Here is a 17,654-nt window from a genome sequence, read left to right as displayed (position 1 = left end):
ACGTACTTGTTTGATAAGTAGATTTGGTAATTATTTTGAAAGAATGTATTTTTGTTTGTTTCTGTGTGACATGACTGGTTCTTTGCTTGCATGCTTATTTATTTGTTTATTTATTTATAGATTTTGATTCGACTCAGCAAACTTTGTGTTCAGAATAAAAAATGTCGGAATCAACAGCAGCGATTGCTGAAAAATATGGGCGCCCACTTGGTAGTGTTGGACCTTCTGCAGATACCCTATGAAAAGGTTATTCTCATAATTTTAGTGGTGAAGAACATGAACGCAATAAAGGGAAAGGCCTCAAGAGGCCCAAGAATCAATGTGATTTTTTTTTTTTAAAACTGAATTCAGTCAACTATGGTACAAACATGAAATGATGATACCATTTTCTACCTTCAGAATAATGGGTTTGGTCCTAAGTTTAAATATGGCTGCCTGCATAGAACAGGTTTTATTAAGAACTTAATGCTTACTGCCTCAGGTACCTGGATGTCACTGCGCTATCATCCCATTCCTGATACAGGCAAACCTTAGATCTGCAGTCACTGCACAGTAAGAAGTATTGATTTAATGGAGCTCCTGGCAGGGTATCTAAATTCCAATGTTGGGTACTGATGTGAGCGCTATCATAGATACATAAGATGGACAAAAAGCTTTCAAGGATCAAGTCTGAAATAATATCTTTGTTTCTATGGTGGATGCCTCTAACCTAGTTCCACTTGCAAGTTTTTCAGAAGACAATATGATTTTGTACTGATTTAGTAGCATTGAGCATGCAAATGAATGATCTAGATAGCCTTTTGAAGAGCACGGCTGTGATGGTTTAACCCCATCCAGCAACTAAGCACCACACAGCTGCTTGCTCACTCCACTCCACCCAGTGGAATGGGAGAGAGAATCGGGGAAAAAAGTAAAACTTGTGGGTTGAGATAAAGGCAGCTTAACAGAACAGAAAGGAAGAAAATAATAATGATAATATAATAAAATGACAATAATAATAATAAAAGAATTGGAATATACAAACGAAGTATTGCACAATGCAATTGCTCACCACTTGCCGACCGATGCCCAGTTAGTTCCCGAGCAGCAGTCTGCCCCCCTCCAGCCAACTGCCCCTAGTTTATATACTGGGCATGATGTCACATGGTATGGAATACCCCTTTGGCCAGTTTGGGTCAGCTGCCCTGGCTGTGTCCCCTCCCAGCTTCTTGTGCCCCTCCAGCCTTCTTGCTGGCTGGGCATCAGAAGCTGAAAAATCCTTGACTTGTTGCTAAGGAGTGTTTATACCAACTGAAAATGTCAGTGTGTTATCAACATTCTTCTCATACTGAACCCAAAACATAGTGCTATACCAGCTACTAGAAAGAAAATTAACTCTATCCCAGCTGAAACCAGGACAACATCTTTCTAGATCTTATAGGAAGCATTGAGAGGAGATAAAACCTCTTCTGGGCTACATTTTCCTGAGTGTTACACACTAATGTTATGATACAGACACTGGGTTCAGCTGTCTTCAGTAAAATAGTGCTTGTCCATATAGGTGGTTCATCAAATCATAGAATACTATATGAGAAGAATATAAAATAGGGAGGAAACTAGACATATATTTGTGTGGGAGTATGTGTATGAACATATCTATTCATGTAGATGTACACATACATGCACACATACATCTGTTTCTATATGTAGCTATATAAAAGCCAAAGCTTTTCAAAAGCTTAAAATCAATGCAGGCTAGGGAGCTTTTTTTGAACATCAAGCCACTTAGCACTTTTTTAAACTAGGAAATTATAACCATACATGAGGAAGTCTTACTTTGAGTTTGTGCTCTTACCTGTGACTCCCCATGGTCAAGTTGATTCAGAGTAAGGTATAGCCGCTAATGGCCTCTGAAGGAAGCTAGATCAGTTGCTTTTGCTGGAGGGAGAATTCCTGCCTATAAAGGCTAGGAGAATTGATTTGTTCCTGGCTGAATTCACGTTGTGCAGTTTTAACAAGTGTGTTTAGGTACGCCCAGCTGATTTTTTTTGTCTTTCTGCAGAGTGATGAAAAGATGAATGAAGTTATGAATCTAGCCCACACTTTTCTTCAGAATTTCTGTCGAGGAAATCCTCAGAATCAAGTTCTCCTCCACAAAAATCTCAGCTTGTTCTTAACTCCAGGGGTAAGTATTTAATTTTAAGGAGAATATTATAACTGGAAGTAAATTTGGACTTGCTGAAAAATGGCAGTGCTAAATAAATAATTTCATTAAATTATGCCTTCTCTGCCTTATCTTCTCTGTCCTTGGCTTTCCTCCCCTATTGTCTCCTCTTCTCTCTCCTGTCTTTTCTCCCTTCTCTTTGCTCTTTATGTCATTGTTTTTAATATTGCCATTTTAAAAACGGAAAACAATATTACCTGTGGAGTTTACTGGAAGTATCTATGAACATGTGTCACATCGTCGCATCATGTTTAGCTCAACTCTGATCTTACTCATCCTAACTCACTCACAGATGGACTATAAGTCAAGGTAGAAGGTGCTGTGACTATGCTGTCATGAAGCTCGTGTGACAGCAGAATCAGACCCATACATTTTTGTTGATGATGCTTCCATTTGATTCAACTAATATAAATTTGATCTTTTATTAAATCATTGTCTTTACAATAAATCTCTTTGTCACGGTCCCTTTGTGTGTTTGTGTATGTGTGTGTTTAGAGATACAGTCATATAGAATGACAGCTTGCTCAGTGGCAGATCTACTAAGCAAAACATGCTTTTATTAGAAAGAGCGTGAGTATTAGGATTGTAGACCCCTGGCCTGCGTACATTAGGAAGCATTTGTTCTGTTATTATTTACGTATGCTTTTTTTGTGAAGTTAGTGAAAGGCGCTGAGCTGACCACAGTGGGGACTAGTGCCCAGACTCCATCCTATCCAACGCTGACACTTAACTCGGGTGCCAAGTATGGAGCCTGCTTGCACTTGCATTTCTGTTCTTTTGAAGTTGATCTTCTGATCATCCCAGTTATTGTGCTTTTGTTCACATTGTGGAGCAAACTTGCTGTGGATTCCTTTCAGAGGACACTAAACAGAAACATATACTCTAGGAGCACACCTGACCCTCATGAGCCTTTATTTCAAGGGATCAAACTAGAGCAAGTTTGAAACAAAAGCCTCAAGAATGCATAAAGTCTTGATGCTGGGTCCTCAGCAGCATCCCTTTCTTGCTACAGATCTGTTCCTCTTGTACCATGCTACTCACCTATAGAAACATAGCCTTAGGCTCCTCTGTAGTTAATGTGGAAAGAGATGTTCTCTCAGAGAGTGATCAGACTGCACGTGCAATGATTTGCCTGCTGGAAATGCTTGCCTCTGTCAGCCATAGAGGGAGGCAGAGGTAGCTAATCATCTTATTTGGTTGCCTCAATGCAAAATTTCGTGGCGAGTGGGATGAATGTGGTCTCAGTTGTCATGTATACCAAAGTTCCTGTAGAGTGCTCTAGCAGCGTAGCGTGTGTATTTGTGTGTCTTCACCTTCTACATGGGCACAGATTTTGTTTATGTCCACTTCAGGACCATTTTGTACTCATAGGAAAGCGTGGAGGAGTCCCATCATAAATGAAAGCTAGGCCCTATAAGGTCACTGGTTAATCACTGGGCTGGTGCACATTTGATTGTTCCAGTTTCCCTTTACCAATGTGCCTTTCTCTAGTCTAGCCTCCTGTGAATCTTTCATTCTCAAAACAAATCTGCTCTTCTTACAAGGTTGTTTTGGTTTTAATCTGTATAGCTCCTGGAAGCTGAAACCATGCGGCACATATTCATGAATAATTACCTTCTGTGTAATGAAATTAGTGAAAGAGTGGTGCAGCACTTTGTACACTGCATTGAGACGCATGGCCGTCATGTGGAGTACCTGCGTTTCCTGCAGACCATTGTGAAAGCAGATGGCAAATATGTGAAAAAATGCCAGGACATGGTAATGACAGAGGTAAGTGAAGTGTTCGTATGTTTATCACTCGTGTGATGTCTTTTTAACACACTAGTATTTTGAGGTTGCTTTTTCTGCTGTTGATACCAATGGGATATAATGGCATCATCGCTTTAGAATTTTAAACGGTATCACAAATAATGAATATTTTAGCAGACGTTTTGGGGAGTTTAATCTAATTTTGTAAGGCCATCTGTATAACTACTAGAAAGAAAACATGAGTGTTAGCATGGTGATACAGAGATGTCTATTTGTAGATGATGTAGCATGGAAATCTCAAGAGTTACATAAACCTTCATTTTACTGTACTGTAATTTAAGATCCCATTTATGCACCAAACTTGCCATATCATGGCACAGTTTTGCCATATAAGAGGCTCTTACCTCTATGGATTTGTCTAAATAGTGTTGTAGACCATTTTTTTAGCATGTGAGCATGTAACAATTCTATGTACTAGTTTCTGCTTTTCTTCTGTTCCAGAGCATTTCTGTGAGAGTCAGTAGAGCTACTCTAGCTTTAACTAGCTAGATTCAGAGTTTGACCCAGTAAATTCCACAGAGTGGTTTGTGGACAAATCTTTATGCCAATAAAGTTACTAGGAAAATACCTGATTGACTTCTCTGCAATTAGGATTTGATCTATAGTGTGCATGATAAATGAAGTCTTGAACTTGCAGACACTCACGCATTTAACTGTAATTATTTTAACAGTTCAATGAGATTAATAAGTGCATAAAGTTGAATACGGTGAAAAGTCTGGGTAGGATCAGAGTCCAAGGAACATTTTTCTTTACTTTACAAAGTGCATTTTCTTGGTTTTTTTTGAAGAGACATCTTCACAAAGAAAACAGAGATAAGCTGTAGTTGTGGTATGAATAAAACTAAACCCTGCTGAAATTTTGTTCCACAGCAACAAAGAGGAAAAACTTCTAATTAAGAAAATAAAGCTTCAGCCTACATGGATAACCTTTAATGGAATCCACCTCAACCTTTTCATTTTGACTGAAGTGTTCTAACATGCAGTATCAATTACAAGCCTTTGATTTACATAATTCAAATGGTTCTTGTGCCTTTGTGCTTTTAGATTTTTCCCCTTCCACCACAGCTTCTTCTAGGTTTTTACTTTCTCATCAAACAAAATTTTTAGGTTTTTCTCAGTTTAAATACATTTTGTTACTGACCTGTAGTAGCACAAAGATAAATTGTCATATTACATTTTCAAGCTGACTGCATGATGAAAATCGAAATGAACTCGGATGTGACATTTACATCATGAGTCCTGCAGGAATTTGCTGGGGGGAGGGAGCACCCCTATTTTGATGAAAGAGGGTAACATGATCTGTTTTAAAAAAACATAGGAAATTACAGGTAAGTAATTATGATTTGTTAGAAAAGGATGCTAATAGTGAAATTTGAATAGTGCTTGAATGGCAATCCAATATAAAGGGAACAGTGTAGCCAAATGGTTGGAACTTGCCATTGATTCAGGACAGTTTCTCAGCAGACAACCGAGATGTACTTTGTGACCTTAACCAAGTGGTGTAACTTCTTCTGTGCCTCCAGATGGGGCATGTAAACAATTTACCACAAGACAAGCTGGAGTATGAGTGTACAGCATGCCTTAACTACTACAGTGGTTTTTTACCCATGGGAAGTATACTGTAGCTTATTCCTGTTTAATGGGACTAAGGGATAAACTGATCACATTTATGTGTTTTAGAAAGTGCATACAGATGAAGGAGCACCATTGAGAAAGAGTACTTTCATAAAATATGTTGAACGTTCCCAATCTGGCTTATTCACTTGTTCTCATATCCTTGGTCCCCATGTCTGTAGAGTGGTAGTAATGGTGTTTACTGACCTGAAACGTTCTTTTAGGGCACTTTTTCCTTATTACAAGCATGCTTTGAGGTTCCTGGAAGAACAGTGCCTATCAGTGCAAACATTATTACAAAAGGGAAAGCAGAATTTACTTTTGAACAAGATCAATGTGGCAGCAGTGTTTTCTGTTATCTATAGTATTCTGGAGTGATACATCGCAGAGCATCAACAGCTGCTCCAGTACTGACCAACCTTCATTATACTTCCATAGAGTCCTTAACTCATTGAAAATATACTTCAATGGAGGAAAATACTGCTGGTGGTTTTGGGTTTTTTTTATCCATCACTGAGCTCATGATGCTCAGTGAGAACTTTGGCTAACACTGGATACTTCTCTTCCTTTTCTGCTTTTAAAGGGACATCATTTCCTCTGCTTGGGTCAGTATTTGGATGCCCTTCACAAATCACATTTAGAACTGGAGCACTTGGGGAAAGGGGATGACATCTTCTTCTACCCTTGCATTTACGATGATTACCTTGTCGCCCTTAGCTCTTCTTGTGCTGATGCAACATCGTCTGTTTCGGTTCGTGGTTCCTCACAGTCAGTGTGTAGTAAGCATGCCATGCAGCATCATATTTCACAAGTTCACTTTCTCCTGGTAGTTCTTCCTCATTCATCAGTGATAGGTACATGAAAGGATGAGGAGTCAGTTTGACTTGATATGATAAAATATCAAGCAATACTGGTACAGATTAGGTCTGGATTTGACATAACTGTGCAACCCTGTGGGAGCCTGGAGAGAGTTGTCTTCCCTTTCCTCTGTGCAAAATGTACACAAGTGGAAAATAACCATGGGAATGTGGTGAACAACTAAATAGAAAGTGACAGAGCATGTACTTTCCCAGAGGGCTCGGTGTGGATTTTTTCTATTATTTTGTATGTTAAATGCCCTAAGAGCATAGTATTCCAGACATCAGTATTAAAAAGTTAGGTCAATTTTCCAAATACTCGTATTTCCCCCCCCCACCTTTTTTTTTGCCATTGAGTGCAATGAAATTAATGGTATCTGTGTCCCTGTAGGATATCCTTCCTCCTTTCCAAGCACTGGTCCCTTTAAAAACTTTTTTTCTGTGCTGTGGATTGACCAGAAAATGTCTGTTTTGAAAAGTCACAAGTAGAAACATTTTAAAAACCCAAAGATAAACAGGATTTGCAGAAAAGACTGAATTCACAATTCACTCCATCCAATTGTCAAAGTAAAAATAAGCAAGAAACAGGGAAAACACAATCAGAAAAGTTGTAAATTCAAAATCTGAAATGTTGAAACCCTGGAAAATGTAATGAAATTTTTCTTGACTTTTCATTCTGGGAGACTAATTTTCATTACTGCTCTTACTGCTTTCCCCTTTCTCAACAGCTCCACCAACCTTTATTTCTACCCTTGAATTTAGTAAGCTAGGATTTCATGTCACGTATAGACTTGGATATGTCAGGTGCCTTATTCACAAAATACATACGGCTGTTGTGCTGCCAAGGTGTATTCTGTACTAGAAAAGGTTTATGGGAGCTTATTTCCCCCTGCATTGAGAGTACATTATGCTTAAAAGGAAAGTGATGGAGAGAAGACAGGACTACTGTCCTGTCCCAGCTCCAGTCAAGCTCATAGAGCAGCGCTGGCAGTAGGTATATTCAGTGTTCAGGGGGTTCAAAACAGGGTTAGAGCAAAACTTTTCTGTGAGATCTGCTGAGATGGGGCTGCCAGCATCCACCTCCGCTCTGGATCCTCTTGAGATGAGCAATGCACTTGTAGCAAAATCAAATATTTATCACATACACTAGTTTTCTGTTAAATGGAAGTGCTGGCATGACACTGACAATGTCAAGACCCACCTGCCAAATTTGCGCAGGCAGGGAGTAATTGTCCTTTGTTTCCAATGCTAAGCAAGGGCACAGAAGAGGTTAGTTAAATTCTGGGTGAGCCACAGGCTTTTTGTGTGAGGTAGCATGGAAGATTTAATCTCTCTGCACCTCAAGCGCCTATCTATAAAACAGGGATAATAACGCATCCTGGCCTCACAATAGGAGGTAAGGGTAATTAATTAACTTCAGACAAATATTGAGATGGTAGGAATAATAAGGATGGCATACTATCTTAGGTAAACACAGAGCTACACAGAAATTAAACTTCAAATTGACCTTGCATTAGCTCACTTCTTGGTGAGTTATTCCAGATTTGCACTTACATAGATAAGAGCAGAAGTTTGCCTTGGATAGTGTTTTGACATGTGCATTTGGTAAGCCACATCAGACTAATTTTTAGGTTTTTTGTTTTTTTTTTTTTTTTTTAGCCAGAGAGTCTTTGCATACTTAAAGGTAGAACAAAATAAGAAATTAAGAAAATCATAGAATCATTTAGGTTGGAAAAGACCTACAAGATCATCGAGCCCAAAATGACTGCAGTGCAGGGTGCTTAAAACTCTGTGATATCTTTTTCAGCTGATAAATGGTGGTGAAGATGTGTTGATATTCTACAACGACCGAGCATCATTTCCAGTCCTACTCCAAATGATGTGTTCAGAGCGAGATCGAGCAGATGAGAGCGGACCCTTAGCATATCACATCACTCTAGTGGAATTGCTAGCGGCTTGTACAGAAGGAAAGAATGTATACACAGAGATCAAGTGCAATTCACTCCTGCCGCTGGATGACATAGTGAGAGTAGTGACCCATGATGACTGCATACCTGAGGTAAGATTCACTGAATGAGGAAGCAGACTTACCATTTTTAGAAGCTCAGAAAATGCTTTGTTGTTTATAATATACTGACAAGTTGCATGTTTGCACAGAAAATGGGCTGGAAACAGGTAGTGTTTGTTAAGGTGAATAAGTGAGAAAGGATAGCCAGTATTTTCTTAAACAGAAAATTCCTTGTCCCTTATGCTTTGATTGTCAGCTTTTTGGGGCAGACACCTTGTTTTGTTTTCCTGGGTTTGTCCAGCCACTATCAGAGTTTAATGCTCTGATAACTTCTGGCTGTAGCTGCGAAGACTCAGCTGAGTGGTTTGTCAAGCCAACATTTTGCTGCTGTCTGAATTTGTTGGAAATGATGGGTAACATTCTGGCCACGCTGAAGTCAATGGGAGTTTTGAGTGAAGTCTCGTTTTATTAAATTCAACTGCAGTCTGGCAAATGTTTTTATTCACTGCCTATCAAGGCCCAATTCTGCAGCCACTACTGGTTATGCTTCAGTAGGACTGTGATACCTCATGCTGATCAGAAGAGGAATGTTTGTTTGCACCAAACCTGATGTGATCAAAAGAAATCTTTTCACAGTCTTTGCAAGGAGCTTGCTCTGGCCTCATGTATTGGTCAGATGGATTTCTGCAGGCTATCTGGTGGAAAAACATGGCTCATATCAACAGAACTGGGACCTGCAGGAGTAAAGACTCCCTCTATACCGTGAAAAACTCCCCTTGTGATCAACTGATTATTTTCTTAAAAAGAAAAATGTTTGCTTTGGTTCCTCCTAACATTAATTTCAACAGATGCTAGTTAAAAAAAGCCCAAACAAATGAAACCTAAAAGTCTGACTTGAGTTTTCTCCTGACTGCATTAAACATATGCAACTATCTCCTCTCCTTTGACCACAACAAGAAATTTTCAGTGCATCTGCGTATGTTTATATTTAATCTATGCTTTTCAGGCACTGGATATCCATTTTTATGATGTGCACATGCAGACTTGTAATGCAGGAGAGGAGCGAGACTGCAGTCCTCCTGTTAAGCCCTGTGCTGCTGTGGCTGCAGTCCCAGCACTGCACAACCTTTCTCTTCCATTTAGATGCGAGTTACACCCACCACGAATGCAGAATGGGATTGCAGTCCCAGCTCTGCTAAAGACATTTTTTTTGATATTTGGCAAGCCTGTCACAAGGCATCAACCCACAGCAGTCAACCAGCAAGTGCAGGGATGTCCTGCGTTTTGACAGATCCTGGCTTTGGAGCCAGGTCGTTGTAGCCTTAATATCATTTAAATATCAGATTTATTATTAGTTTGTTTTGGGGGGGGGTTGTCGTTAGTTTAAGAATGGTTGCAAAACCTTTCCATTTTTCTTCGTGTGATCTTTCAGTAAGTGCATTAATGCATTTGTTGCCGTGCTTCTCCTTAAATCTTCAGAACTGAACGTACGCATTATTACTGTTATTAGTTGAATGATCATCTTTATTCAGTGTTTTTGCACATAGAGAATGTCATGTTAATGATTTTTACTGCTCCAATTCATATTGTTTGTGTTTTTGCCGTTCCTGCAGGTGAAAATTGCCTATGTTAATTTTGTTAACCACTGTTACGTGGACACTGAAGTGGAAATGAAAGAAATCTATGCCAGTAACCATATTTGGAAGTTATTTGAGAACTTCCTTATTGATATGGCAAGGGTAAGCTTCATGAGATGTTAAATGTTACAGTATAGTCATAGGTGGCAACTGAACTGGCAATAACTTTTTTTGGTGAACAACTTTTATTTTATTAAGTATTTTTTTCAAAGTTGACAATAGAATAGGTGTGGGGTTTTTTTAACAAACGGTCATTTCTATGTTATTTATCATTTAACCTGCTAATTACTAGCAGTCTTCTCTTTCTAAAAGGGCATCTTGGAACTGACGTTCCTTTCTCTTTTCTTCCAGAAAAATAAATTGGATGTATGTACAGAGTTGAGAGTCTGTGTACGTCTTCTGGGAGCTTGTGTTACATGTTATTATGGTGGTGCCTAAAAAAAAACCCAAAAACCCCCACATCTGTAATCTTCTTGCTTTACTCTGTTAGTACAGTGAGGATCAGGGATCAAGAAGTTCTTTGGCTCATGTTCCTTCTTTAATCTCACTTTGGCCTGTGTTTGTCTTTTATTCTACTGTCACTACATTCTCACCACTGATGTGAAAGGCAGGTGTAGAGCTATAGTGTTTCAGAATACTAATTCATATATAAACTACAGGCTGTGATTCCATTCCCTGGTATTTTGGAGGCAGAAAATGAGGGAAATCTCACGACTTCCAGAAGGATAAAATACAATAGTAGAGCCATGAGGGGAAGCTAGTGTGACATAATGATTACAGCTTATGTTACATATCCTTTTCTAGGAGGTTAATCCTTCTTGTAAGAGCCTAATATTAACACCAACTATTGGCGTTGTTCTTTCTGCTCAAGAAGTAGAACCACAGGTTTTTGGTGACTGGTGGGCTGTATTTGATCTTTGATGCTGGACAGTATTTTGGAGATGTTATAGAACATATTGTCATAGTGCATGCCTATCTTTTCCCAGTCCGCGTTCTGTTACATTTTATAATCCTTAAGTTCTCACTCCTTGCATTCTTCATTTTGTTGAAATAAAGAAAAAAAGATAAAAGAATCTCAATTCAGTCCTGCAGTGGACATTTACCCCAAAGTAATAGTGTGCCACAAAATAATTTCTTTGAAACCTGTTGGGAGAAAATACCATGAATTATGGCCAGAAGAAGTATAAGTGCAGACTTGTGCTGTACGGTAGGCACTGGAACCTGTTAATTTCTCTGTGAAACAGAAAACTTATAAATGGTTGGGTTTTTTTCTTTTTTTTTCCCTAGGAACAGGTTAAGACAGGGATGTTTGTGCTCTCTTTTTTTTGGTGGTAGCCATTTTCAGCAGTACTGAGACCTCTGCAAACCCTGTTTTCCTGCTCTTTGTCTTGTCTCTGTGGTTGTGTTCTACAGTGAAAGCCCTGCTGGACAAACCAAGGTCATTTGAAAATTAAGATCAGAAACCTCCTTGGAGGGGGATTCTGATTTTTAACCTTGCTGGTTTTACCCCAGGAAGTATTTCCTCCTGTTTAATTCTCTTTCTGGGTTGTGCTTTCCTGACGTGTCCTGGCCCTGACCCTCCAAACAGACTACCCTCCCTAGCCCTTGAACATGACCAATTTTTGTTGCCCTTGAGCTAGAAGCAGACATGCAGAAGGAGGGCTGTGTCCACAGTTGCTTTCATGAGCCTGGAGACAAACTGCACTGTGCCAAATGATGTAGAGTTGTCCTGATGCTAGTGACCACTGAGCTTGTTCTCACATACCCTTCTCATAAGAGAAATTAGACTCCAGGTCTTCAGAGGTGAAGGGTGAGGGTATTATTAATGCTGTATTTTGTGTGTGCGTGCTGTTGGCACCAAATGGCAAAATGCAGGTTTATTTTGCTCTCCTGCAAAGCCCTCAGGGCAGATGCCTAATTAGTCCTTTTAATTTCCTGGTTAACGGCTAAAAGAACTAAAAGACAATGTCAGAAGTGCTCTGGCCTGTCCTGCTCTTCAGCCAGGTCCCTGTGGGTAGCCATATCTTCCAGGTTATTGAGTGTATTTGTTCAGGTTTGGTTTTCTGGGGCCCAGACAGAGCCCGTGTGTTATAAATACATCAGCGTTATGTAGCTATCAGGACAGTTAGAATGCTGTCAGCCTCATGAAAGATGTTACAATAGCTTTCAAAGCATTTAGAAAAAGAGTCCTTTGATCCTCTGTGTTCCAGTGAGCTAAAAGGGATGCATTTGCGTGGGGGAAGGGGGAAATGCTTTTCTTTTAGCTGCTACAAATCCCTGTCAGTGGGTGAGTTTGTGAGGTTTGAGTCTGAGTCTGTTATTAGAGCACTAAGGTGAAAGACGGAGGGTGTTATCCTCAGGTTGGATTCTTTCCTTTTTTATTAAAAAAAAAAAAAAAAAGTAACTGATTTTTTTTTATCTGTTACTGGATTGAGGAAGGAAATATTTAGTCCCCAGCTGTCATTCTCTTTCAACAACGTGATACATTGCAAAGCAGGCATGAGGCGGATTCATGTATAAATTCAGTTTGCCAAAAGCAGTCGTGCTTTCAAAGACACCCTGTTTCTACAGTTTCTGCCAACCTACTTTCTCCCGTGTATGACTTAAAGCATTGCACTAAGCAAAGTGGGTGCTGCTGAAGGAAAGGCTTCCCTTTCCTGCGTGTGGTCCAGCCTGTAAGTCAGCAGCTGTAGTCTGAGCAGGATTAAAGAAAGAGCCAGGATCTGACAGCTGTAAAGTCATCCTGGCTTTCTCTGCAGAATTTTTGAAGTATTATTCATGTGAGTTTTGGTCCCAAAGCCTCTTAAGGGGTTTTTAAACACTGCTTTCTCAATCTTCATCTCCATTTCATGCATTTCAGGTTTTTTCTTCCATGGGGAAACATCTTTCAGTCCCCAAAGGGCAGAGGGATAAGAACAAATGAGAGGATTTCCAAATTCCTTCTGTGCTGGGAATTCAGACCTGTGTTGGAGCAGAGTGGCATCCCCACATATGGCTCTGCTTTTTAGGCAAGCGAAGGGGAAAGCTTAAAAGCGTTTTGAAATTTAGTTTTGGTGATTTCTGAATTCACCGTGCTAGCACTGCACAGCTTCCTGCCTTCCCATTGGGATCGCAAGTGCTGAGCCTCAGAGCTACTGGTTCCAGCCAAAATTGGCATGCAGATTAATTAAAAGCAGAAGAACTTCAAGAGGTTTTTAGTTCTATGATTTTTTTTTTTTTTTTTGAAAAAGTTTTGATTATTAACTGAGTCTGTTACCTCCATGAGGACCGGGGGTGGTGGTGGTGTCATACTTTTCCCCAAACTGAAGGGCTGAAGAGTCTGCTTTTTCATTTTAGCCACTGTTGCTTCTCTGACCAAAATCCTTCCTTTCCTGGAGTGATGAAAACTGCACTACGTGGGGGCATGACTTGTTTATCTGACTCATTTTAGAAAAGCAGACAAGCAAAGCTCTTCAAGATGCCTCATTTCTATAGGTCTCAAGTTATTCCTCTGCCTACCATATGACAATGCTTGTGTGTTACATTCAAAATGCTTTTGTGTTCCTGTGAGCTGTATCTTTCCCTGAACATGGGTGCTTTTGGATGTCACGTCAGTAACATTCCTTAAAACACTCCTGGTGAAATTGCTGTCTCGTAGTGTCCAAGTGTGACAGTGGCACTGTGTAATTAGAGAGAATGTTTGCCTTATGTGAGATTCAGGTGCTGTGGATTATCTTTCTGCTTCTGTCATCAACTTTTCTCTGTGACCTTAAGCAATTCACTCAGCTTCTCTGGACTTCAGTTCCCATCCATAAAGCGATGTAATGGTAAGTATGTACCACCCAGGTTCATGATTGTGTGTTAAATGCTCAGATAGTAATGAGAAGGCTACCCCACCAGTCTATATACGAAATAAATTCTGCTTTCGCATAGATTCCCTAGAACATACAGTAATCTGTGGCTTGCATAGGTGAAAGAGAGAACAGCTTTGCCTTTCATTTCTTGTTAAACATGACTAGAACTGCTTATTTAAAGGCTGTTGAAGAGGTTGTATGACTATAGTTTGTACTCCTTATTTGTCCAGTCTTGCCTTTCTTACCGTGTTTGTCTCTCTGTAGACTCCTTTTAATACTGTTTACACTGACATATGCAAAGTCAACATGATTCTGTATAGATGTTCACAAATGTTGAAAAGAAATAAAGGAATAAAAGAAATACTGAAGGATGCAATCCACTCCAGTAATTTTTTCCTTTCTTTAAGCATGACATCTTTATGCAGCAACAAACTTTTAGTTTTGTACCAAAGGGTGTCTTCAGGAATCTTTTGTACAAATCTTCCCACATCCTCCCACCATTTAATCATCCTTCTGTGCTCCAGAGTTGTCCCAGTACCATCCATTCTCGTCTTTCATTGTTTTTAGCTTGTCTTTTGTATTTTCCCCATGTGGCTTTCCTAACTAATGCTGCCTGCCTTACAGTTTGCAATCTTAAAGGCTGTTGGTATTGACTATGCTATTTCCTTTCTTTCCCTCTTTTTTTAACATTTTTCCTGCAAATGAGCTTTGCCTTCACCACCCATTTGTGGTGATTGATTGTAGAGAGAAGTTAAACGCTACATGAAATCTTTGTAACCTAAGGTGTTTATGTCTCATCTGTCTCTAAAGCCTCTTCCAACCAGCCCCCAACAGGAGGAAAGGCCCATTTTCTTCTTGAATCTGTCTAAATGTGTAAGTGGCACACAATGTGCTGATTTAGGGGGATCTTTTTCTGTGGTGTGGCAAAGAACAGACAGCCAACCAGAAAGAGCTAGTTCAGAAAAGAAGGGTATTCAAAACACAACGTGGACCTCCAAGAAGAGGGATAAGCTATCACAAATACATCTTGAACTCTTAAGATAGTTATCTCTGATAGATGTTTTTATAAAAATAATTTGGTTTTGTATTAAGAAGAAATATTACATGTGTTGTAATAAATACAAAATAATGAAGCTTGCTTATTTAAAAGAACTAAATCTCATTGTTTCCTTCTTCTTCCCTGTAGGTTTGTAACACAACCACGGATCGCAAACATGCAGACACATCTCTGGAGAAATATGTCACTGAGCCTGTAATGAACATTGTGAGTGGCTTCTTCAATTCACCATTTTCAGATAACAGCACCAGCCTCCAGGTAAGGAAAAGAGACACAGACAAATAGGTAACTCAGACCATTAATGAGATACCTTCTGCCACCCAGATAGGAATGCTGTATCTTTACATCCTCCTTTAATTTTTCTGTCCCCTCTAATGCCACTGGCTAGCAGCTTAATTCCTCTTTAAAACACTTACTCTTAATTTTTATCACTTACAGCTCTGAACCAGTAGACAGCTCAATATGGTCAGATTTACTCCTGGCTCTTGTGAAGTCACTGGAGAGAGTATCCTTGCAGAATAATGGTCTATCTTTGTATTTGTATGAGAAAAATGCTGTGTCCTATGACAAAAGTGACACATACCTGAGAACTGGGAAGACTCTTCCGTCCTTCTGCTCTGTACTGTGTTTGCTTGATATCAGTGGCGATCTGAGGAAAAATTGCATGATTTGGCCTTTTGAGAGGTGCAGCATTGACTTCTGTTCCTTCCAGTCCTCAACAGCAAAGAGAGAATTTAATGGAGTTGTAACTTGAGCCTACAAGCTAAAAACCCCTTCCATGTGGTTTACATTGTGTCAAACCCTAGGGCAGTTGTGAGGAGATTCTAAAGCGTAAAATTCCTTGTTTATTTTTTTGTTTTCAGACACACCAGCCTGTTTTTATTCAGCTGCTGCAGTCTGCTTTTAGAATTTACAACTGTACCTGGCCAAACCCAACGCAGAAAGCCTCAGTGGAGTCATGTATCAAGACTTTGGCTGAAGTGGGTAGGTGTCAGATTTTACTTTCCTTATTGTTCCCTGTGTTTTAAGGTCAGACTTACTTGAGGTTGAACAGTTTTTAATTTGACTCTACCATCCTGAAGTTGTGACAGTGGTGGTTTCAGAAATCCAACTTTGAGGCTAAATTCTTCCTCCTTTCATAACCCATTCAAATCTGTCCCATCAAATAGGGTTGTTAGGTGAAGCCTGTAGGTCAGAGAGATGAGTTTGCTAAGTGAGCGAGGGTTGAACTTTACCTCAAGCAAGTTATAATATTAAAACACAACATAAGCTATGAGAAGACCTGGGCATTTCTAGTCATGCTGGGCTACATTTGCACAAGCTTGTTGTAAGCAGCAGTGCATAGCAGTAGTGCATCGGAGAACACCCATCATTTTTCCCCTCAGTTCCTGGGAGGTGCATTCGTTATTGTCAGTCATGGTCCTGGGCTTGTTCAGGTTTTGTCCCATCAGGTTGTTGGGGATGGAAACCACAATTGTGCCACTCCATAGCTTCTCCGCTTACTCTTCACCATCAGGCCCACTCATTTACTGCTGTTACACAGTCAGCCTTGTCAGGGGAATACTGCCTTGCCCTGGCACCGAGACCAAATTTGGTCCTCAGGGCAGCTAGTAAGTTACATGCTTTCAAATAAATTCAAATACCATGTTAAAGTGGAAGATATAAAACTTCATATCTTAAAATAAAAAAGATTCTTCACCAGTACATAGCGAAGACTGGCAAAAGTTCATTCTTAAGTTAAATTTCTGTGAATACAATTTTAAAGTTTTTTTCCACGACAGAAAAAAGGATTATCCAATGTAGTTTCTAAAAGTTAGTCATTCTGATTACTTGTGGAATAAGGTTCTGCTCAGTGTGAATAAAAACTGAGTAAAGGCAGACATATACAGAAACTGCCTAAATCCTATCGTTGATGCAATTTTTAAAAAGTTTTAATAAATAATGATAAAACAATATGAGAGGGTCCCCGAACCATCTGCCACCTCTGTGGCATTGTAACAATTGACTCTAAATTTAGATTTTGGAGTAGCTTTACAGGAGTATCATTTAACATTTTAGCCAAAACATCTCATTAACTTTTTGTGTGAATGAGAATAAGCAGTTACCAAAAAACTTAGCAACCTTCAATTGTTTTATTTCTTGTGCAAATGATTTAATTATGGATCCAGCTGGCATGAGAACTTTGGAAGTTGAAGGCATTTTATTCCTTTTATGCCACAGCTACTACAGTCTCAAATAAAGCTTCAGCCCTACAAATTCTTGTTTGTGTGTTTAACGCTTATGTTCCTGCTCTTCTCTGGCAGTTCTGGAAAGAGTCATCAATAAATTACTTCCTTTGGGAGTCTGGGGAAAGGGGGGAGAAGTAGGGCAGGTGAGAGTATTTTTGAGACCGAGCGTGCCCTATTTGTGCTTCTAGACAGCTTGGTGTCTTCATTTCTGTAGAGCTACACCTCAAATCAAATTCTAGCTCAGAGAGGTTTCTGTGTTATCTCACCGAGATGGGGGTGTTTGGAGACACCCGAGCATAATGCCGAGACAGCCAGGCTGGACTCGTCCCCGCAGCAGCCTGACAGGAAAGCGTGGGTTGCCTTAATGGGCTGGCAGATCCAGCTCCTTGGCCAGGAGTGCCAGCATCT

The 17,654-nt window shown here is 39.8% G+C and overlaps 1 protein-coding gene across 9 annotated transcripts in view; it reads left to right on the top strand.

The window, feature by feature from the left end:
• ITPR2 (inositol 1,4,5-trisphosphate receptor type 2) overlaps positions 1-17,654 on the top strand; it is a 273,890-nt gene that overhangs the window by 119,901 nt on the left and 136,335 nt on the right. For all 9 annotated transcript variants that reach the window (XM_041118187.1, XM_041118189.1, XM_041118188.1 and 6 more), the window contains 7 exons: positions 121-246; positions 2,042-2,164; positions 3,773-3,973; positions 8,291-8,542; positions 10,105-10,230; positions 15,148-15,276; positions 15,882-16,002. In XM_041118187.1, coding sequence (XP_040974121.1) covers positions 121-246; positions 2,042-2,164; positions 3,773-3,973; positions 8,291-8,542; positions 10,105-10,230; positions 15,148-15,276; positions 15,882-16,002 — 1,078 coding nt within the window. The remainder of the gene's footprint in view (positions 1-120; positions 247-2,041; positions 2,165-3,772; positions 3,974-8,290; positions 8,543-10,104; positions 10,231-15,147; positions 15,277-15,881; positions 16,003-17,654) is intronic.

This window comes from Aquila chrysaetos, chromosome 17, assembly GCF_900496995.4.
Source record: "Aquila chrysaetos chrysaetos chromosome 17, bAquChr1.4, whole genome shotgun sequence".
In the NCBI taxonomy this organism is placed as follows: Eukaryota; Metazoa; Chordata; class Aves; order Accipitriformes; family Accipitridae; genus Aquila; species Aquila chrysaetos.
Note: the sequence above shows the minus strand (reverse complement) of the source record. Positions and strands in the feature narration are given on the sequence as shown.